At 42.3% G+C, this 14842-nt stretch overlaps 1 protein-coding gene, 1 non-coding gene and 1 pseudogene across 2 annotated transcripts; 2 read left to right on the plus strand and 1 right to left on the minus strand.

The window, feature by feature from the left end:
- Window positions 1-1272: 1272 nt before the first annotated feature.
- On the minus strand, window positions 1273-11517 carry lipca (lipase, hepatic a). Its single transcript, XM_090238674.1, is given in 7 exon segments — window positions 1273-1393; window positions 3314-3529; window positions 5718-5832; window positions 9640-9904; window positions 10683-10897; window positions 11040-11157; window positions 11344-11517. Coding segments are annotated over 7 exon segments (1218 nt in total). The 5' UTR covers window positions 11512-11517.
- Window positions 1582-1654, plus strand: trnar-acg (transfer RNA arginine (anticodon ACG)). Its single transcript has one exon. It is a non-coding gene; the product is annotated as a tRNA-Arg (tRNA).
- On the plus strand, window positions 6961-8568 carry LOC149983052 (ferredoxin-fold anticodon-binding domain-containing protein 1 homolog; annotated as a pseudogene).
- Window positions 11518-14842: the final 3325 nt, after the last annotated feature.

A 14842-nucleotide genomic window follows, 5' to 3' on the forward strand; every position in this document is an offset into this window, starting at 1 on the left:
GATTGGGGCCTGCTGCAGATGCACAGTTGCTTCATAGCACCGAGCTATCTCTGGGCCAAAGCTCTCTGGGGAAACCAGGGGGACATTTTGTCCAGGATAGGATTTCATTTCCCTCAGACACAACTGGGACAGGGTGAGCAGTCCTGCTGTGTGCTGGGCTGTCTGATCCAGTCTGGTATCAGACAAATAGCAGGGGTCTCATTAGAAAGGGATAGGGAGGTCTGTGAATGAATCCTGGGGACAGAGGATGATGTTCAAACACTGTTGGCTCGACTGTAGTCTTTGCACCCAGTCTGCTTACCAAGGCTATGGCTGTTGTGTAAACTCAGTGTGTGAAAATACTGTGTGGCCAACAAATTCTTGGGATGCTGCAAATGATTAATTTATCTCTGATGCAGTGTGCCCATCAATTTATATGCCTATTGGGAGTCAGTAAAAATTGACATGGAAAAGGTTCCAATTAGATGTTAGGTATAACAGGACAAATGAAAAGTGGCCCCTGGGCAGAATATTTTTCCAACAGACATTAGTATAGTTGGTGATAAAAAATAAAAATGTATAAATATGACTTTTTGTACACAGGTTGTGAATCCTAATTTGGACAGAATGTTATATTTACAATTACTTCTTCGCAACCATTTGAAAATATCTGTATAACATTTGAATCTTAGTAAAAATTCATGATTGTCAAGATTTTTTTAAATAAATATTTTTTATATAAATTAGGTTGGAAAACAGATACTGTTGTTGGAGAAAATTGAAATATTACAAACCAATGTTTTATTTAGTCAGGGTCTCAACTTACTTTTGAGAGTAAGAATGGTAGAATACACCAGGTATTCTGCATCAGCAGTTTTTAACTTATGTCAGTCACTTAATTGGCTGACAATTACCCATGTCAATTCTTAGATTGGTAGTTGGTCTAGCCAGCTATCTAAACTTGTAGTATTCGAATACCGACTGGGCATTCAGGGGACCCCCATTGATTTTGATAGTCATTCTCACTCATATTAACATGGCATAAGTCATGGCAAAATGTGTAGAATTGTAGGATTTTTTTTTTTTTAAATAGCAAAAATGTATCTCTGCCCCATGGCAAAATGTGTAGAATTGCTTTACATTTGTTATAAAATGTCAACATTTTCTTTCTGGCCCATGGCACAATGTCAGCTGGCACTAAAATGTTTTGCGGTGAGGAGGGGAGACCCCAACCAAATCTAGTTTAGAGCCCCCAAAAAGCTAGAGCCGACCCTGCTGATCGAAGTATCCGACTCAAGACAAATGCGTTTTTCTTCTGCGCTGTTTTTGAGCATTTTCTTCACAGCGCACGAAGACATTCTCTTGCGATGGCCGAATGTATATTCCATCACTTGTCTGGGCACAAAAAGTCGTCCTAAAAACAGAGTTGTACATGATCAGGTGTGTTTCCGTCAGGGTCATTTCTGATGATGAAGCCTATTGTATTGTTCTGTAATAAAATGATTGGTTATAATTACCATAACAATCAAATTACCGTCCGTCGCCAGGAAACTATATCTGACCAATGAGAGGAAAGCTACAGCGGCGCTACTTACAGGCAGTGGGCTTGTGGCGCAATGGATAACGCGTCTGACTACGGATCAGAAGATTCTAGGTTCGACTCCTGGCAAGCTCGTGCATTTTGTGTATGTCTGTATATGTATGAAATTAGCGATGTCTTGTGAATTTGTACTGAGTGTCTTTGCCTATATGCACCATTAATGTATAGCTCATTTATACACCAGTAACGGTGATGCGGAATCAATGGGCGGATTCGATTATGCTGAGTAGCGGGTTTACCGGTCTGTGACACGTGACGTGAACGGGCAAAAGCGGTGAGGGAGGAGCGCCCTCTCAAATCGAACAGTAGTCGAGTCTACGCTGCTCAATCATGTTGTCAACAAGGCAGCATGGTGCATCGTCCAGAAACATTCAACATAACTTTTCCATAAAATATATGTTCGAATTGTCTAAGTAGTTTTAATTGGGAAGGCAGATAAATCGTTTTCATAAAATAAAAAACAATCACTTTTGCAGGTGAAAACACTGAATCCTACTCATTACTCGACGTACGTCACTTTTGTTTTGAGCCGACTTCGCCGTTGGTTTTGAACGGGGGTCACGCCAGGGAGGCAGTCCGATTCCAATTTTCACCCGGTGAAAACACCCATAACCGGGCACCTGGCCCAGATTAATCGAATCCCTCAATGTCCGCAAATTGGATGCGACCAATGACCATAATAACCAATCATATTGCCGTCTGTTACCAAGTATCCAGAATTGACCAATCAGAGGGTAGTTATGGTGTTTGTCATTCATTAGCGGTTTTGTGGCGCAATGGGTAACGCGTCTGACTAAGGATCAGAAGATTATAGGTTCGATTTCTAGCAAACTCGGTAATTTTGAGTGAGATTTGAAAATCAGCGACACTTTGTCAACATGTGCTATATGTAACATCAACAGTTCGGATTAGGCGGAATCAAAGTTCAAAACTGTAACATGCGTTGAAATTCAAAGTGAGGAGAAAAGTACATCCACGATAGATAACTTTCATAATTCACACACCAGAGGGCGTAAATTGCCATTGAAATAGTACTTTTCGGAAATACTGTACTATAGGCCTCAAACAGACAAAAATGCTTGTACTGTGTGGTTCAGTATACTGCTGATATTGATCAACTCATAGTATACATGATTATTATGGTATTTTGTGGTGCTTGTTAGAAAGATTGATATTTATAGCGGAGCCTATACAGCCTTCTTAACCTTTAAGATTAATAATGTGCTCTTGCATGTAATAATTTACAACGTAATATGACATGGAAATCCTGACAACTAAAACACAGCATCCAACAGCCTATAGGCTAAATGTGATCTCTCTCTCATGTAGCATACAGTGTATTTTCCATAACGGGGGCACTATGACAAGACTCCACTATGCCCCACAAACCTGTCTCTGCCTGTGTATACCCATTAGGATTACGCGCCTTTCACTAACTATCTATTTCATTATTTATCTTTAATCTTGTTATATAACGAGGGCTGCCGTCAGCGTGCCGTATCACAATTAGTGTTACATAACCTTGCCATCCAGAGAAAGCTGAGCCCCTCTGGTAGTTCATAGCTGGGTGACTAACGAGCCAAACTGGCACGTTAGCAGACAGAGCTCTCAGTGTGTCCCCGCTCCCTTCTCACCTACCTACCCCCACACGCATTCTTCAACTGCCTTTATTGATCTTTATTAATGCAATTCAATCTCACACCCTCCTTGCCCCCCAGAGGGATGGATACCCACCTATTTTGTGTCTCGCCTGCTTTGACACAGATTTTTCCCACGGTGAGCTTGGTCCTCATTCCCCCACTGCTCCAGGGGTTAAAGGTCTGCATCTTGCTCCACATATTGTTTACAACACTCCCCTCCCAGCGGAACTTCAGCATCATCAGGTCCCCAACGTCTGAGTCCAGGGTGATCAGAAAGGTGTATGTCTTATTGCCTGAGATCTCCTCGATGCTGAGAGAAAGAGAGAGAGGTACATTCACCTTGATGCACTTCCTCAGGTTTTTTTCCCCAAGTTTCTTTCACACATGGGTTGCAAGTAATGAACCTGAAAAGCAGAAGAAGGGTTTGACTATTACATTGTTATTTATTAGCTGAAACAGCTCTGCATGTGAAATATACAATAGTCTTGGGCAGCCTCTTTTATAAGGACATTCAGGGGTGGGGGTGAGGAAATACAGTATTTTCATTCCCCTCCAGAATTGTGACAGTAGGGAGGAAAAACCATGTGACTCTCTACTCTTAGTGTAGATGCACGTGAATCATTCATTAGGCAATATAGAGCAGAATGGGATCAAAATGTAGGTTGGCAGGGAGAGTGTTCCTTTGTGATGCACGCACACACACACACACATCAATTATTGATATCTCCCTCTCCATTTATAGTCCTATTTCATTCAGAGGTATGAGCTGTTTCCATGTACTTCCGTTACTGCTACCCTATGTTGTACAGGGACAGAGTGAGAGCTGACTGGATGCAGTCTCTAATGAAAGTCTACAGACCCCTTGCACAGTCTTCACATGTAGCTGACTTTAAATTCAATCTTAAAAGGGATTCAATTAGATAGATCTACACAATCTAATTCTAGAAAATCCTCTAAATTAGTAAAACAAAATTAAGATGTATCGATTGTCTTCACATCCCAGAGTTATTACTTGTTTGAAGCACCTTTGACAGCTGTGAATAATTTTTAATAAGATTCAACCAACCTTGCACAGCTCCTATGGCATCATATATATCCATAGTTATTTTGTCAAAATTGCTCAAGCTCAGTAAATTAGGACGGGAATCATTGCTGGACAGAAATATTCAAACCTTGTCTCTGATTTTCAAGCAGATTTAAGTCAGGGCTGAGACTGGACCATTCAGGAACACTCAATATATATTGGTATTTTGGTGAGTTTTTGGCATTAACATTTGTGTAATTATCTAGCTGAAAAATACAACTATCCCAGGGTGTTACGATTAACTAGGAGTGGTGGGTGGAATCAGGCGCAGAGAGCAGGGTTCAGTAGATTGTCAAATTTATTCTCCGGCGCATCAAAACGGTCACGCCAACACACAGGGCGCATACAATTTACCAGCCCAAACAACAGGACCAAAATAGTCCGGAGAATATATACACGAAAAAAAACACCATCCAACAGAGTAACAAAAAACAAGCCCGCACAAATACCCAGCGGGCCTAGTGCCCTTAAATAGCCTACAAACAAACACTAACACAAAACAGGTGTACCCAATTACCCAATAAACAGAAACAAACGGAAAGGGAATCGATGGCAGCTAATAGGCCGGAGACGACGACCGCCGAGCACCGCCCGAACAGGAAGAGGCACCATCTTCGGCGAGGTTTGTGACACAGGGTTAGGTCTTCAGAAGACTACGGTGGGTTTTCCTCTAACTTTTTTATCTGGGGTTCACTCCTTTCATATTTCTTATGATCCTGACAAACTCCCAGTTCCTGCTGGTGACAAGCATACCCATAACATGATTCTGCCACAATACACCACAATACTTAAAATGAGAGGGTTTCACTCTGTTTTATGTTGTATTTGATTTGACACAAGCCTGTGGTTTTTAATGTAGTTATTTTATTTGCCGTGTTGTGTTGCAGTATTACTTAACGGCCTTGTTGCAAACAGAATGGATGCTTTTAGTGGAATTTTTAACACAAGCTTCCTTCTTTTCACTTTGTCATACAGGCCAGTAATGTGGAGTGAATGCAATGTTGTTGATCCTCTGTATTTTCAAGTATTGTGGCAGCATCATGTTATAGGTATGTTTGTCACCTGCAGGGACTGGGGAGTTTGTCAGGATCAAAAGATATATGAAAGGAGCAAAGCTCAGATAAAAAGTTAGCGGAAACCCTGTGTCAGTTCTCTGAATGTATAACATACAAATGTTACACAAATGTTAATGCCAAAGACACACCAGAATGGCTTTTCTAGAAGTGTTGAGCGTTCCTGGTCCAATCTACGTTCTAACTTAAATTTGCTTGAAAATCAGAGTCAAATTTTAAATATTAGTGTCCATCAATGATTCCCAACCAAATTTACTGAGCTTGAGCAATTTAATCAAAAACAATAGACATATGTTGCCCTAAGAGTTGTACGAAGGGGCCTGGTGTGGTGTGATACTCACAAAGTGATGGGCATTTCAGTGCTGTCCTCCTTTGTCCCAGTGAGAGAGATGGTGAGAGTGGGCTCAGTCTTCTCTATCTGGTTGACAAATTGAATCCTGAACTGGTAGTGGTAGACTAAAGGGAGAATAAGAGAGGAGAAGTCAGGAAAGACGACATGGACAAGACATACCAAATATAAAAGTGCATAATATCTTCATCTCTAAACAATGTTTTCAAACTGAACCTATGTAGCTGCTCCAAAATACACTACCGTTCAAAAGTTTGGGGTCACTTAGAAATGTCCTTGTTTTTGAAAGAATTTTTTTTTAAATGGTCCATTAAAATAACATCAATTGATCAGAAATACAGTGTAGACATGGTTAATGTTGTAAATGACTATTGTAGCTGGAAACGGTTGATTTTTAATGGAATATCTACATAGGCGTACAGAGGCACATTATCAGCAACCATCACTCCTGTGTTCCAATGGCACGTTATGTTTGCTAATCCAAGCTTATCATTTTAAAAGGCTAATTGATCATTAGAAAACCCTTTTTCAAATATGTTACCACATCTGAAAACTGTTGTGCTTATTAAAGCAGCAATTAAACTGGACTTCTTTAGACTGTTGAGTATCTGGAGCATCAGCATTTGTGGGTTTGATTACAGGCTCAAAAAAGGCAGAAACCAAGACCTTTCTTCTGAAACTCGTCAGTCTATTGTTGTTCTGAGAAATGAAGGCTATTCCATGTGAGAAATTGCCAAGAAACTTAAGATCTTGTACAACGCCGTAAACTACTCCCTTCACAGAACAGCTCAAACTGTCTCTAACCAGAATAGAAAGAGGAGTGGGAGGCCCCGGTGCACAACTGAGCAAGAGGACAAGTACATTAGTGTGTCTAGTTTGAGAAACAGACGCCTCACAAGTCCTCAACTGGCAGCTTCATTAAATAGTATCCGCAAAACACCAGTCTCAACATCAACAGTGAAGAGGCGACTCCGGGATGCTGGCCTTCTAGGCAGAGTTACAAAGAAAAGCCATATCTCAGACTGGCTAATAAAAATAAAAGATTAAGATTTGCAAACGAACATAGTCACTGGACAGATAACTCTGCCTAAGAAGCCCAGCGTCCCGGAGTCGCCTCTTCACTGTTGGCGTTGAGACTGGCCACCCCTCCACTTTTGCCATGTCATGTGGATACCTGGACCACATATTAAGATGTGCCTTTTGTTAAATTAATCAGGTGATAAATGAAGCGCATGATGGGAGGACACACACTGACCTACCACATACCTGCTGAACTATCACATTACATACACAGGGGTTGTCTCTCCTCTAGTTCTAATCATCCCGTCAGGTTGGTTCAGGACTTTCTGGTTCAGGCCTTTCTGGTTCAGGCCCTGGAGAGGGAGTGGCCTGTCTCCGTGGTTACAGAGCCCCTCCCCCTGGCCATACACTCCTCCCCCAGAGACTAAATGCACTGTTGCACTGAGATACAAGACACACACACACATTGCTACTGGCTACACCCCACCCACACACACACCCTCAGATGATCACGAACACATAGACACTTGTGGACTTACTGGCAGACACACACATAACCTACAACTCAGAAGATGAGGGAAGGGAGAGAGACTGTAGCAGCTATGGTAATGAGTGTGTAGGTGAGGGAGAGGTCAGTGTGTGTGAAGGTAAGGGAGAGGAGTGCGTAGGTGTTGGGGAATATGTGCTGCATCCTTCTCTACTGCTTCAGATGTAGATACTGAGAGAGGGGAGAGAATACAGAGAGAAAGAGGAGGTTCTACATGGTATGAGCGGCCTAGTCTTTCAGAGAGTTCACATCAGTCCCTGGTCCTCGCCTGCCTTCCACCAGCTCCTTGTCTGGGGAGCATGGCCCAAAGCCTTTCAGTCAGTCCCTGACCTGGGACGGAGTCTGGAGTGTCTGCTGACCCTCTAAGGGCTTTCCCTGGCTGAGGAGCAGGGGTCTCTGTGGCTGGCGGCCGAGCCAATGGGACGGCTAGGCCGGGTGTGGGCTGATGACCTCACTGATGACGTCAGTGTGTGTCTGAACCTTGACCTCCTGGCGTCACTGGTCTACTCAAATGAAATCCAACTTCATTTGATTGTGTAGACTTTACCGTGAAATACTTACAAGCCCTTAGCCAACAGTGCAGTTCATTCAAGAAGAAGAAAATATTTACTAAGTATGCTAAAATAAAAAGTAATAATAAAAAGTAACACAATAAGAGTAACAATAACGAGGCTATCTACAGGGGGCACCAGTACCGAGTCAGTGTGCAGGGGTACAGGCTAGTTGAGGTAATATGTACATGTAGGTGGGGGCGACGTGACTATGCATAGGTACCAAACAAACAGCGAGTAGCAGCATTGTACAAGGGGTGCAATGTTCAGCAGTACAATGGTACTCCCTCACTGATTTGCGCCTGCTCTGGTCACCTGACCCCAACTTCCTCAACCACTTCCTGCTCCGCCCATTGCCAGAGCAACCATTCCATCCCTTCTCCCTGTTTCCACAGAGCTTTGTTTATGACATCAGCTTCTGGGCGGGGCCAGACAGGCAGGAGGCAGACTTTCATGCTCTAGTCAGAGAGGCCAGTAGAGAGACGGTAGAGGATGTTACACTCATAAACACTTACACACACCCTGACATAACACACACCTACACACACACTGACACACACACCTACACACAGATCAACACACACCCTGACATAATACACACCAGCTATTATTACAGACTCACCTACTGCTCACACACACATGCCCTCTGACACACACACATACTCAAACTCCACACATACCTGCAAAGCCTGCTGTCCACACGCATGCATCTCACCGTCAGGTAGTGTCTGTCTGTGTATGTGAGAAATGTGTGCAGTGTGGTAATATGCTGAGACAACACTTTCCAGGCACTGAAGCTAGTGTCAGGATGGTATTGGTGTCAGGATGGTGTTGGTGTCAGGATAGGGTTGGTGTCCGGATGGTGTTGGTGTCAGGATGGTGTTGGTGTCAGGATAGGGTTGATGTTGTTGGTGTCAGGATGGTGTTGATGTCGGCAGCAGATAGCCTAGTGGTTAGAGCGTTGGGCCAGTAACCGAAAGGTTGCTGGATAAAATCCCTGAGCTGACAAGGTAAACATCTGTTGTGCTTCTCCTGAACAAGGCAGTTAACCCACTGTTTCCCCAGTAGGCCTTCATTGTAAATAATAATTTGTTCATAACTGACTTGCCTCGTTAAATAAAGGTTAGAAAAGTGAAAAGGAGACTGGGATAGGACTTTAATTGGCATCAGAGGAGGAGAAGCTTTAAAGTGGCTGTTATTGGCTGTGCTCCACAGCAGATTAAGTCTTTTTCAATAAAGCCACAATCTCAGATTTCTAAGCTCCTGTCACTACAACCTTACCAAAGTTCCAGAGACTTTACCTCATCATATCAATCAAATGTATTTTATAAATCCCTTTTTACATCAGCAGCTTTCACAAAGTGCTTCTACAGATACCAAAAACTGTCCCCTTGATCTGAAAAAGACCCTAGACCCTTATTTCCTAGTGAGACCTTGTCATGGCATATATTGATCAAAGTGTGTCCCAACTAATATGGTCTTTGCGTCAAACTAATATGGTCTTTGCATCAAACAATGTAACATGCCTACAATTCCCTGCTTGTCTCTTCCCATGAGACTTTATGGTGTTATTGACCAAGGACTCGTGTTCCAGAAATCTCTTATGCAAAATTATTCCTGGTTTTGTACAGTACAGTACAATGCCATGAAGGTAACATGTATTACTCTAGGCTCCTGCCTGTGCCAACTACACGCTTTCCTGCTTGTTAAGTTCTGACATTCTACAGTATTTCCTAATTACATGGAAGAGTGGGTTTTGTCTGTAAGGGACATGGGACACCATTGTGTGCACTTACGTTTGTAGGGCATGTGAGAGCGGGTCTTGTGGTAGAGCTTCTTGCCGGCGACACTGCGCAACCTCCTGACGTTATAGCCCAGTGTGTTGCATTTGTTCTTGCGGCAGTCCAGGCAGGTACCCTTCTCAACGGCATTGTCATCACATCATCTGTAGGCCAGGATCTGCTTGTCTTTGTTCAGAAGGGAGTCGATGAACAGGTAGACTGAACGCTCATGGGCACATTTCACTGTCTGCTCAAAACCTAGGAGAGAAAGAGTGGAAATGTGAGTGGAATTTAAAAAGGGGGCAGGTAATAAGACTGTACCACATGTGAATTGAGCATTCAAACTTTGGACTCAAATGTTCCCCTTTGTGATCAGGTCACTGCATCATTCTAGCCCTGGTTAAACTAAACTGGGACTGAGGCTTTTCAGAACTGTATCTGTGCCAGCCTTCAATCTTTTCCTCTCCTCAGAATACAGACTACGCCTTAACAAGATCCTGATTAGACTTTTTAGTTGGTCATTATTTGGGGATTGGTCATTACCCCCAAAGCAGATCTGTCATAATGTCCTGTCACTTCTCTGGGTAAAAAGGCCTGTCAACCTCTTTATGTCTGTGAGCTGACTGATCTGAGACCTGTCTTCAGGCCTGCTTCTCCTGAGGAGATCTCGTCATAGCCTGGAGGCAGAATGCAGAGTGGACGGACAGGGCTGAGGGAGACGTATTTGGCTAATTAACTCATGAGGATGACAGATAATGTGCTTCTGTCTTTCATGTAAGAAAAAAAACAGTTTTTGATTGAATCCCCCGAAATCCCACTACCACTTATTTCTGACTATTGGGAATTCTATTCATATTCAACAGAGCAGCGTGAATAGAAGATGAGGCACTGCTTTCACATGATACTGCTTTATTATTTTAGTTTGTGCCTCTCTGCAAGGTAAATGGTAATGGTTTACTTTGATCAAAAATAGCTCTTCTCCTTAATATACCCTACCAATACTTTTCTAAATGCCAAATGACTCTCCCCTCCCCACTCCACCACTATTGCAAGGCAATATGTTCCATTAAGCTCTGGAAAGGGTGGCATCCTGGTTGGAAGTCACCATCGTTGGGGTTGAAGTCAACATGTGCCACAGGCTGCTTGATGCCCACACTCAGCCCCATGCGTTCTTGAGTGTAGGTGTGGATGGCATCCACAAATAGGGCATCAACAGGGGACAGTCTGTCTGATGCTGCCATGCCCTCAAACATGGGACCTGCTGGATCCAGACCTGTACTAAGAAACACACAGGATCTCAGGCTTTTCACCAGAGTGCCATTAGACTTGGATACTTCTATAAGAATTGTACTTTAATGCATTATTTAGCCAGGAAATTGTGTGACAAAATATTTACAGAGAGTAGAAAACCTCACCAGTGATTTGTCCAATCTTCCCACACCCTCCCAGGTAGCTTCCAGCGAATCCAGAGACGTGAGCACCAAGACTGTATCCAATCAGATGAACTTTCTCTGCAGGAAACTGGTAAAACTCCTGACACACAAAGATTGTTATTATTTTAGTGTTGATGTGAAAAGGAGGTGATGATGTGACATTAACATCTTTTGTAGGAGACATATTATATCTCCTAAAGAGGTGGTCTTATCATTTCTGTCACACAAACAGTACTTTGCTATGACAGTCCTTGTTGAACACGTTGAACACTTTCCTGACTCTCACCTGCAGCCACTGTAGCAGGAATGCTACGTCCTTCCCCACTGCCCTAGTGTTCTGGGCTGCGTTAGGGGAGTTCATATTTGCCTGTAAAAGCCAATCAGTAACGATCACATTGACATCTCCAAGACTGGTCTTCAGAGCAGAAGCAAGAACAGGCACCCAGCTCTCCATCAGAGCATTTATCTTGGAAAAAGAGAAACGGGTTTTAGTCTCATTTGAAGGGTTGCAAAGGGAGGGTATCTTACTGGAATCCTTCTAAGTTTACCAGTAAACACAGAATTTTGATAACTTTCAAGGTTTTTGGGGGAATTTTATCATGTGATATCTAGTGGCCTTTTTGGGTTCTCCAGATCATCACACGTGTACCTAATTATTTCTGGCCCTCTACGTGGCCTCATCACATGTCAAATATATAAAAAATGATCAAATACCATAGTTTTAAAATAAAAAATAGAATGACAAAGCTGTAAAACTTTATCAGAAATATAAACCATCAATTTAGTGAATACCATTGGTGTTTCATATGAGGGTTTCAGCATGAAATATCCTTTTATTTATTTTTTTATACACTTGTATTTATTTTAATATGTCAATACGTATTTTGTCACCAAACTTGTAGCAGTTGTGAAAAGGTAAATAGTTGGAAGAGTTGCAGAGGTAATTGAAAATAATGGCATTGCTGATTAGTTGCTTTTCTTAATTATATTTCTTAACATTTTTAGGTTGCCAGGTGCACGGTGTAGCCTCCGACACATTGGTGCGGCTGGCTTCCGGGTTGGATGCGCGCTGTGTTAAGAAGCAGTACGGCTGGTTGGGTTGTGTATCGGAGGACGCATGACATTCAGCCTTCGTCTCTCCCGAGCCCGTACGGGAGTTGTAGCAATGAGACAAGATAGTAGCTACTACAACAATTGGATACCACGAAATTGGGGAGAAAAAGGGGGTAAAAAAAAAAAAAAAAAAAAGATAATATGGACAAAAAAAATCTATTCTATATACAGCTGAGGTCGGAAGTTTACACCTTAGCCAAATACATTTAAACTCAGTTTTTCACAACTTGTGACTAGAATCTGTGTATTCCTTGTCTAGTTTGACCATGAGTGGACACTAGACTAGAGACAATTCCAATATAAAGTATAACTTTGTGTGGTGATGCTGTAATCCAGCTTTCATTTGTAATTGCAAGAAATATGAGTTGGGAAACAGTCCTTAGAGATGGTAGATTTTTTTTGTTCATACAACTGACTGTATTTTTTGTATATTTTATATTAATATTTTATATTAATATTAATCTTTTATACCTATTTTTTAAACATTTGTTTATATTTTATATGCACAGTGTTTGTTTTATTTTCGCCAAACTCTCCCTCCACATTGTTGTCACTTCAGCCACAACAATGATAGTATTGTAGTAGATCCTTCACAACAGTAATATATTTTACATCTAACTAGCACTGTTAGTATCTTCATTCTCAGAATTGGTCATTTCACAGTCACCAAAAACTGTAATAATCTAAAATGAAAAAATATATACAAAAATAAAACATTTTCCTTGAAGTATAATTTCTTTAGATTACTAACGTTACTGTCCCAACTACAACAAAAATACTTAAATATGTGTCATTTTGTCCTTGAAACATGTAATTTAAATACTGTAGAATTTAATTCATTCCTATGGAGGACTGCTCCTACTGGGGAGTGTCAACATGGCCAACTGGGTGCTACAAAGCCTCTCAATGGCCAATACACAGCATCAGCAATCCAGAGTTTATATACATCAATTGTTTCCACCCAGGGGCAGCAAATATAGTTAAGTACCTCTTTGTATTTTATAAAGTATGGCCTGTAGTCTTTATAGTAAGGCTTAAAAATATTTTGGATTAACACCCAACCCAGGTTTGAAGTTCCTTATAAGTGACAAATCAGACACTCACCTGTTCCACTTCCTTTGATTCTCCTGGCATCACCCAGGTGATAAGTGAGCAGCAGGCAGCACAGGACTCTGAGCAACTGGACCAAAGCCATGGTGTCGACACAGACTCCCAGGTAATCCTACATACACACACACTTCAGGTGGAGAGCACAGCAGCTGAATAAGGCGAATAGAAGAGGGGAGTTGGAATTATTTAAGCAGAGTGTGAACTGGAGGTGAGACCCTCACTGAAGACATGTGCAGGGGGTGATTCATGAAGTCAGGGTGGGCTTGAGAAGAGAGTAAAGAACACTTTGCACTCAGAGTAGGAAAAAGTAGGAGCAGGGGCACCTGGGAAAGGGAGACAAGTCAGGTCCTGATTGGCTGTCGTCCCGGATTGCAAAAGTGCAGAGGTGGGTGTTGGGTGGGTGGAAGAATGGGCTGATTGTCAGACGGTTTTGTAGCAGAGAGCAAAGATCCTGGATGAACCCAAGCTTTTGTTAGTGTTAACCATGCCTGTTATTGTTAACCATGCCTGTTAGTGTTTCCTAAGTTTACTGGAACCTTCTGGAAAAAAATGTCTTCATTTGTCAGTTCTCTCTCATCCTCCATTGTCTTAGTTTGAATCAATATCTCTTCAACAAAAGGGATAAAAGCACTAACAATCTTAGTTCTACTATTTCAACTTCTGTTTGCTTTGTGTCTGTGCTTATATAAATCACTATGGTTATGATTTCAGTTATGCTAGTGGCTGAGTTCTTCAAAAGTAATTTAGAACACCATACAGCAAAGTAAAATTGATTGGATTAGCAAAAGGTTTTGTTTTGAGGGTGAAATGTCAACCAAAGGATAATGTCATCATGTTAATACTTGAGGTGTGTCTTCAACTTGATTGGAGTCCACCTGTGGTAAATTCAATTGATTGGACATGGTTTGGAAAGGCACACACCTGTCTATATAAGGTCCCACAGTTGACAGTGCATGTCAGAGCAAAAACCAAGCCATGAGACAACTATCTCTGCAGCACTCCACCAATCAGGCCTTTATAATCGAGTTGCCAGATGGAAGCCACTCTTAACCAAAAGGCAAATGACAGCCCGCTTGGAGTTTACCAAAAGGCACCTAAAGGACTCTCAGATCATGAGAAAAAATATCCCTACGGTGAAGCATGGTGGTGGCAGCATCATGCTGTGGGGATGTTTTTCAACGGCAGGGACTGGGAGACTAGTCAGTGTCATGGGAAAGATGAACGGAGTAAAGTATAGAGAGATCCTTGATGAGGAGCGCTCCAGAGTGTTCTGGACCTCAGACTGGGGTGAAGGTTCACCCTGCAACAGGACAACGACCCAAGCATACAGCCAAGACAACACAGGAGTGGCTTCGGGACAGGTCTCTGAATGTGCTTGAGCGGCCCAGCCAGAGCCCGGACTTGAACCCAAACGAACATCTCCGGAGAGTCCTGAAAATAGCTGTACAGCAACGCTCCCCATCCAACCTGACAGAGCTTGAGAGGATCTGCAGAGAAGAATGAAACTCTCCAAATACAGGTGTGCCAAGTTTGTAGCGTTATACCTAAGAAGACGCAAAGCT

This window comes from Oncorhynchus mykiss, chromosome 6 (genome assembly GCF_057628025.1).
Source record: "Oncorhynchus mykiss isolate SJ-2025 chromosome 6, ASM5762802v1, whole genome shotgun sequence".
NCBI lineage: Eukaryota > Metazoa > Chordata > Actinopteri > Salmoniformes > Salmonidae > Oncorhynchus > Oncorhynchus mykiss.